This window comes from Contarinia nasturtii, unplaced genomic scaffold, assembly GCF_009176525.2.
Source record: "Contarinia nasturtii isolate CC-2019 unplaced genomic scaffold, AAFC_CNas_1.1 Cnas_scaffold_187, whole genome shotgun sequence".
Taxonomy (NCBI): Eukaryota; Metazoa; Arthropoda; class Insecta; order Diptera; family Cecidomyiidae; genus Contarinia; species Contarinia nasturtii.
In genome coordinates, this window is record NW_022197544.1 from 1,169,009 (window position 1) to 1,177,041 (window position 8,033).

Below are 8,033 nucleotides of genomic sequence, written 5' to 3' on the forward strand. Positions count from 1 at the left end.
CTTTTGCTTTTCTCTACGACCAATTACCGTTTATTTATTAGGTGTAGCTGATGCAGGCCGTTTTAATTGTTGTTCCCACTGTTATATACCGAGAACGAGGAATGGAAATGAACGCGTCGAAAAATTATAGACATGATGATTGCGATGAATAATGCAATTGAACGTGAATTGTGTGAAAAATGGGTAAAATTTATTGGTGAACATTAAATAATTGTTCGCTTGTATTTCAACGTGTGCAGCTATCTGTGAGTTGAAGGGGAATTATTTTTTTTTTTAAATCAATATAAAATTGGCATTGCATTACGGTTAAATATAAAGAGACTTAAATATTTCTATTCAATTTGCTCAAGAAGAGAATAGTTTGTTTTTCTGTACATTCTACGTTCTGATAATAGTCTTTGAGGCAAAGAAAGCTCATAAGTACTTTTGATTATTATACAAGAAGGAGATTATTACAATTTGGTTTTAGATGGTGCTTATAACAATTCGGAGCGGGAGTTTAAAATAATTTAAATGGAAAACTATTTCTTTTTAGTTTTAAAATTGTAGAAAAAGGACCGAAAGTCTTGTCTTTTATCTTTCAGTTGACACATGAAAAACACGAAAACTTGTCAGCCAAAACATAGTCTCTTATTAATCAAGCAAACTCATCAAAATATGTCCGTTTATTTTTAAATCGAGCGAAACGTGTTTTTTGTTGTCTTGTATTTTGCGCTAAATAAGCAGTCATGAGTGCTTTCTTCTCTATTTCACTATATGTGATGCACCACACCTATTTATTTTGCGCAACAATTAGTTTTGCGAATAGCTACTTAATTTGATTTCGATGTTTGTGCCACATTATTGTCAATTTATATTCGGTTAATGGCAATGGGGCAAGTTTTTTCGCCTGAAATATGAGCAAAGATTTTGACTTTTACGATCGCCCATTAACGATCGAGATATCGTTAAATGAAGAGATATTGTTTCTTTTGAATCCATCGGATGATATCCTATTTTATGTGTTAACATGTATTATGATTGCATTTCATCTACATTGAAATTGTAATGAAGAATACCATCTGAAGGTGCTGAAAGATTATCGAACTATATATTAATAGTCGATTGATTCGTATGGTTATTTAACAAAATAATAATATAAATTGAGATTATTTGTGTTTCTTTTAGTGTTGACTTCGAATCGAATCGTCATGACACGATATTTCCATTACTTCTTTATCTTTCTAAATCTTATATATTTGTGATATTCGCCAACGAATTTTATTCGGAAATTTTAATCTAACTGATATTGCTCATCGAACTGTCATTGCATATATTTCTTTCCTATCGGTGTCTACTTGAAAAATAATTAATTATTTTTGAATATAAATTTTCAAAAAGGTGTATAATAACAAAGAATCTATTAACATTTAATTAAGAAGAAGAAAAAAACAAATTGGTTAATTTAGTATCCAATTAATATTTGAAATCGCGTTATGTAACATAAAAAATTTCGTTTTCTTTTCGCTAATTAAGAACCGATACTTAAATGCACATTAATCATTTTTTTTTAATGATGAAGGAAGTGTGCTCCTTCCGCTGAAGTCAGAATTTCGGAATGACAGATGTTAATCATTTATGTGTTTGTCAGCAAAAAAAACACACATATTTTGCTTTGTAATTTAATAAATGGTTAGAGAAAAATGTGCGAAAGGTTCGTCGTCGATATGATAAATCTTTTGAAACAACATATCTGTGATGCATCTGTCAATTTGTAAACCAGAAAAAAAATTAATCTGATCTATGATGTGCAAACTTGTTTTCGAGTACACGTTTTGAATGAGTTTGTTTTTTTGCAGTTTAACGCGACATCGTTGACATATGAAGGGTTCAGAGGAAAAAATTTATGTAGAAAAGTTAAGCGGAAAAATGTTCAGGAGCTCAACTAAAGCTATTTGGTATCAATTGGCTGGGCTATTTGGTACCAATTAGCTTTGCTAAATGATATCATTTCGCTCTCGAACATTTTTCCGCAGAACTTTTTTACATAACATTTTTCCTCTAAGCCCCTCATATCGATTGACGTTGTTCCATCAAAATAATTTAATAGAATAAAACCAAACAATCCAATTTTTTGAATGCTTTCAACTAGTCCAAAAATAAAAAAAATAGAATCGAAAACAAAATAGCTTAATGAAGCGGCAAACATTTCAAATTTAGCAATACCAGACAAATCTAGATGAATTTTATTATCATGCTTTTTTTGAGTCGATGCTAATTAATTTTACGAAACTTTTGGGTTTGATAGCAATAAAAATGCAGTCGCATTTTAATTTCATAAAAAAACATGTATGGCAGAGTAAACGAGATCGCGAGTTCAACGATTCGGTGGATTTGTGTGTGTTTGCACCATTGAAAAGTCGCCGAATTTCTTCTGGCGCGCCAGCGACGCACAAAACAACGTTACCTTTACAAAATCAAAAAACAAAACAAACATCGATATCAATTGAGAGACGAAAAGGGAAAAAATTACACTCGAGCTGTCACGCACGCACACACACACACACATACTCACACAAGAGCCCGACTGCAAACGTGTTTTTTATGTGATTTGGTGTTGTCTTTATTTACTATCATTTTTATTTCGGTTGGTCGTTGGCATCGATGTGTTTGTTTATTTGTTGTTGTGCGATTCGTAATAAAATGAGTATCAATGTCCGCGAAGGTCGCCAATGATGATGATTATTTTAATATAGATTTACGTATGACACGTAAAATATAACGAATATGTTTGACATATAAAAAGCAAACCAAAAAAAAAGAAAAAATGATTGTGAATGCGGCGGCGAAATTATTATGTGCGATTAGAATCGGCCCCCGGAACCGATACCGGTGAATAGTCAGATCGTGCAATATAAAATAAGAAAAGTTAAAAATGTATCATTGAATATATGGCACAAAAATAAAACACATTCAAATATGAGATGGAATTTCACGAAATATTCTTTTTATCACGTGCAACGATATTTGTAGTGGCTCACACCAAATACCATCAAAATGGAATTTCAAATCAAATGCATGTGATCGTTGTTGGGACAGCGACTTTATAGCTTTTATTCATGTTTTCAATGTAAATTAACAATTTATTCGTTGATATATGATATTCGGACAGCTAAAATCTCTGAAGATATTTTCATTTTTTTTTTCAAAAGTAGGGATAAAAATCACAGAATTCGTGTTTAATTGTAACGCTTATTTTTAATCATACGATGTGAACAGTCTCAATCTGCCACTTATTGCAATGACCAATGAAATTCGTTCGATAGCAATCCAATGGATTTAAAATTAGACACAATCAACCAATGAATTTGATTAAAGTGAAAAAAAGAAGCGAAAAATGGTTTTTATTAATACACGCCTGCATTTTAAGCAGGAAAGCATAAAAAATCGCATAATTATCGAATTTTGTTGGAAAATCTATTTGATATGGTGACGTCTGGTGCTTAAATTATTACAGAATATCTCTTGATAATTTCTTGATTCAACCGAAAATATCTCAGAATTACTCATTTTTCTCCCACTTTTCTACGCTCTTCTGTGTAGCTGTGTTTCTTATGATTGATAAACTATTACTAAAATTTCTTAATTTGGATACTTTTTTTTGAATAAAAGTATTATTCTTGAATGGTATAATGTTCAATAAAGTAAATGAAACAATGTATTCTTTATAAATGAAAAAAAATCGCATTATCGTTGTAAAATCGTAAAATATTGTGATATTGTACGTAAGAAATGTTATGGATGTAAGATCCAAATTTTACTGGGTAACCAACCATTTAAGTAAGTTAATCACACACCAAAAATTAAATATTATTTCATATTTTTCGTGTTGTAATTTATTTTTAACACGCACATTCATGAGAAAACGTCAAATATATATGTGTGTATTTTTCCATTCGCCAATGTAGTCATTTCGTTGAAATAAAAACTGTCTTCATAAAAACGTAGTAAAATATTTTGTTGATATCTTTTGTTGGCTCGGGCTGAATTCGCTTCAACATTTCTTTTTCTTTCACTGTTTGTATGCTGGTTGTCGCCGATTATAATAATTGTTCTGAGCAAAGGGAGAAAGAGCCAGAGAGAGAGAGAGAATGCCTATTTTATTTGAATGTTTATGTTTATTTTTGGATGCAAGATCTTGTGTCTTGGCAAAAGTTTGTTGCATTTTCAAATTCGCGTCTTTGTTGAATCGTTGTCGATTTATATGTATATGAGATTGAATAACACGTGCAAAATTATCGAGAGATTTTCGAATAAAAAGGGCGATTCACACACAAAAATAATGATGCTTTTTGGTGCTTAAGCGTGAACAGGGTCAAACAGCTGCGCCTTCTTCTTCAATTCGAATTTTATTGAACATGCATTTCTGTTAATCTTTTATTTTATTCGTCGATATTTAATTAATTGATGCTGCTTTGAGAGTGTTTCGCGAGTCTAAGATTTTATCGCCTCTTTTTTCGGTTTTGGAATTTTATTTTATTACTTCTTGTCTCGTTTTCACGTACTAGTTTGGTCGTTTCAAAGAGTTTGAGGTGCCACGGAAACTTCATATGTTTGTGCAATTTTTTTGTTTGTTAATAAAGTGAAATTTTTTGATTATGATCAGCATTTGGGTATGCTTTTAATGGTCAATATGTGCCCATTAGCGAAGAAGGAAAAAAAATCGTTGCATCGAATGTCCAAATCAATTTGAATGTTTTATAATCGTATTTGCTACTGTATTGTAATGAATTCAACAACATCGTCGTCGCCGCAACGGTCGTTTATCAATGATGATGATGATTGCAGATTCGCGTTCACAATGTGACATTTGTGGAAGACATTGTGTGTGTATATGTTATAAAAGCTGTCTAAGTCTTTAAACCGTCTAGGTCTAGGCGAGTTCATTAATATTATCATCGCGTCATTCAAAGTTACATCGAACTTTAAAAATAGAAAATTTGAATAAGAGAGCATCATCGATTTCATTGAATTTAAATATTTGAATCTACTCAGCGATCGAAAATCCAATCGAAAAGTCAAAATTCACTAACCTATCACAATGAGTAGTGTGGAGATTACTATTTTCTTCTTCTTTTAGAATATGTTAGATTACAATTTTTTCAGCGATGTTCATAAGAAGGTAGCCAATGTTATCATTTGATAAAATGTTGCTCACCCACTCACAATGGAAGCGATTGCGTCATTTTTTTCAGTGAACTGGATATTGCACTATGTATTCTTTTGGGTAAATTCATTTTTTTACGGTCTGAAATCAGTTTTTCTTTTTCTTAATAAATTAAATAACGAAAAATTAAATTTGATTAATATCGTGCAACGTCACCATTTCCGGTCTCTACCTGTGATCATGTGATAATTTATGAACGACTATAAATGAATATTTTTTTAATAAAAAAAAAATTCATGTATAAAGAGTAACAAAGACAAATGACAATTATAATCCTGTTTTATTGATTTGCGGTTGCTTTGAAACTGAACACTTTTATTGATAAGCGGATTGATGATTCCAATGATTGAAAAAGGAAATATATCAAAATGAAGAATAAGACTTAAAACATGAACTTGGTCATTGCAAGCCAGTTCAACAGTTGATTCTATTAGCTAAAATTCGAGAGAGAGAGAAAGAAGACATAGTTTGCCACATTCCAAATGCACCAACCATGTAATTTTTGCACTTTGATTTTATGCAGTGTCCGCGTCTGGTGGTTTTGTTGCCAGAATATTGAGTACTTCTTGAATTTCCGGTGGAATGGGCGGTGGCGTTGGTAAATGTTCACCCTGTATTTATGAGAAAAAACATAAATATAAGAATTCCATCATCATACATTTGTTTGATTTGCCAGAAAAATGCATACCGTTGCTGCAAATCCGTTGGCATCTGCCGTATAATCTACGCGATATAGTTTCCCATCATCGCCAATATATTGATAAAAGCCAGTTGCACGAATTGCATCCTGGCCAGTTTCCGTTTTTTCGATTTGGCCACTTTCTTCAGCAACTATTCCATTTTCGGTCTCATATCTTTCGGTACGAAAATATAACACCCTTTTTAGTTTTAGTTCATTTAATTTTGCAAAATAAACTAAAAAGACACCGAAAAAAGCTTAAAATTGAACGGCCATTTAGCTGAAATTAGGCGCATTCTGCTTTTTTGTTTGAAACTTTTATTAAACACGTATCCACTTACAAATAACGATATCCATTTTCATCTTCTTCTTGCTCTTGACGGAGAATTTTAATATCTGCTGCGGCCGCACCTAAAGTTACCGGTTCATCTTGATTCACATTTGCTCCACTCCGGGATAATTTTATCGATGGAGATGGTGCAAATGGTATTTTTACTGGTGGAGGTGGAGGTGGTTTAAATGGAAATGGAGCTAATGGAATTTTTACCGGTGAATTTGGCGATGAAGCTTTTGAATTTGAATTAGCGCCACCAATATTCACAACAAAATTTGCGCCGGATCCACCAAATGTATCGGCTTGATGAACATATTTGCCATCGTTATCACCACGATATCTTTGAATGATAAATAATACAGTTTTAAATTTAGATTAACGTTTGGCCACAAAAGAATAATATGCGAATAGAATTCAAAATTCAATTTCACCTTCCATCGCCGCCAGCTGGACGATATTTACCTGCAAATTTGAAACACATTCAAAATGATTGGGTGTTGAATTTTAATCTTTTAAAGAAAAACAATTGGAAATTGGAAATATTTACCATCATTCTGTGCACAAACCAAATCCAATCCAAAAATAAATCCAATCAACAGTATTTTCACCGTCTGCATGATGATGATCATTGTATAATATAAAAGAAGGGAAAAAAATCAAAATTTACGTCCGACGAATTTTTTATTTTCAAAAAAAAAAACCCAATTTCACAAGAATAATAGTTTTACCATAATTTCGTTATGTAAACGTTCGTTTGACTACAGCTTTTATCGTCGATTGCAGTGGCAAATGAAATTTTCACACTTTATATGCGCAATGCAAGTTGCATGCTTTATATGCGCAATGTGAAATGTCATTCATTCCATTTGAATTTCATAATCGAAAAAAAAAGAAATCCAAACTGGTCTAATTAAACGATAAATTTAAGTTGATTATTATCTTGCTGAGAGGCATTTCATTTGATAGAATTGTACGATAGAGTCGTGCACTATACACACACAAAGAGTGTATCTTCTTCCAACGCTTTGTGCGGTATAATGCAAATCGTCAAGATTTGAATGAAGTAAGCTTTCTACCTTCGAATTGATTTGAATATTTGATTATATTCACACTCAAAACGATTACCAGATATTATTTATTTTTATCATCAAATAGATGTAAATGTCATCGGGTAGGTACTTTTTTGAGCTTATTAATTTGGGATTGTTTTCATCGGGGCAATATAATATGGAATTTTACTGATTATTAAGCCATGCTAAATGAACATCTATGAAAACGTAACGTGTTAATCATTGAAAATGGCATTAAAAAAACTAGATTGTGCTTGCTCATTTGCCACAGCAACTATGTCATCGAATGCGTAAAATGACAATATCATTGCTTTGACGGTCCGAGGCTTTTTTCAGTGAACAGTTGTTTCAACTGATAGAACTGCTAGGGGGTAGACATAAATTTTTACTATACAAAACTAAAAGTATACCAGAATCTACTAGCTCATATTGATTATTCGACCGATTCATACAAAATACATTTCCAATACTATTCTTATGATGAGATTAACGGTACATTTTTGTAAACAAAATATTTGCGTTCAGTGAGAACAATGGTTTCTATTGTTCTCCGTATAAATGTCTTCACACTGGCAATGCGATTCATTTGGTTCAATACTAGGAATTCTAGCAGAATATTTGCCTATAATGATCTAAAAAACTTTCCAGAATTCACACGGATTATTATTATTACGTTAACGTTTGTCTGATCAAATTTCTTCTTTGAAAGGGAAAATATATAAGAATGAAAGAATGTAAACGAAT

General features: G+C 31.9%; 1 protein-coding gene across 1 annotated transcript; it reads right to left on the minus strand.

The window, feature by feature from the left end:
• Positions 1–5,467: 5,467 nt before the first annotated feature.
• LOC116352439 (endocuticle structural glycoprotein SgAbd-1) lies at positions 5,468–7,034 on the minus strand. The gene is made up of 6 exons (XM_031785038.1): positions 6,948–7,034; positions 6,767–6,830; positions 6,651–6,681; positions 6,227–6,559; positions 5,895–6,060; positions 5,468–5,817 (listed from the first exon to the last, which is right to left on the minus strand). Exons 1-6 carry the CDS (start codon positions 6,948–6,950, stop codon positions 5,722–5,724), a joined length of 693 nt encoding a protein of 230 aa, XP_031640898.1. The 5' UTR covers positions 6,951–7,034; the 3' UTR covers positions 5,468–5,721.
• Between the last annotated feature and the right edge of the window lie 999 nt (positions 7,035–8,033).

Bases quoted from the DNA above. Each gene is read 5' to 3' on its own strand.
- LOC116352439 (XM_031785038.1), bottom strand. The intron at 6,682-6,766 runs GTAAATATTTCC...TCAAATTTGCAG, and splicing joins GGTTTGTGCACAGAATGATG to GTAAATATCGTCCAGCTGGC. The intron at 6,560-6,650 runs GTGAAATTGAAT...TATCATTCAAAG, and splicing joins CCAGCTGGCGGCGATGGAAG to ATATCGTGGTGATAACGATG.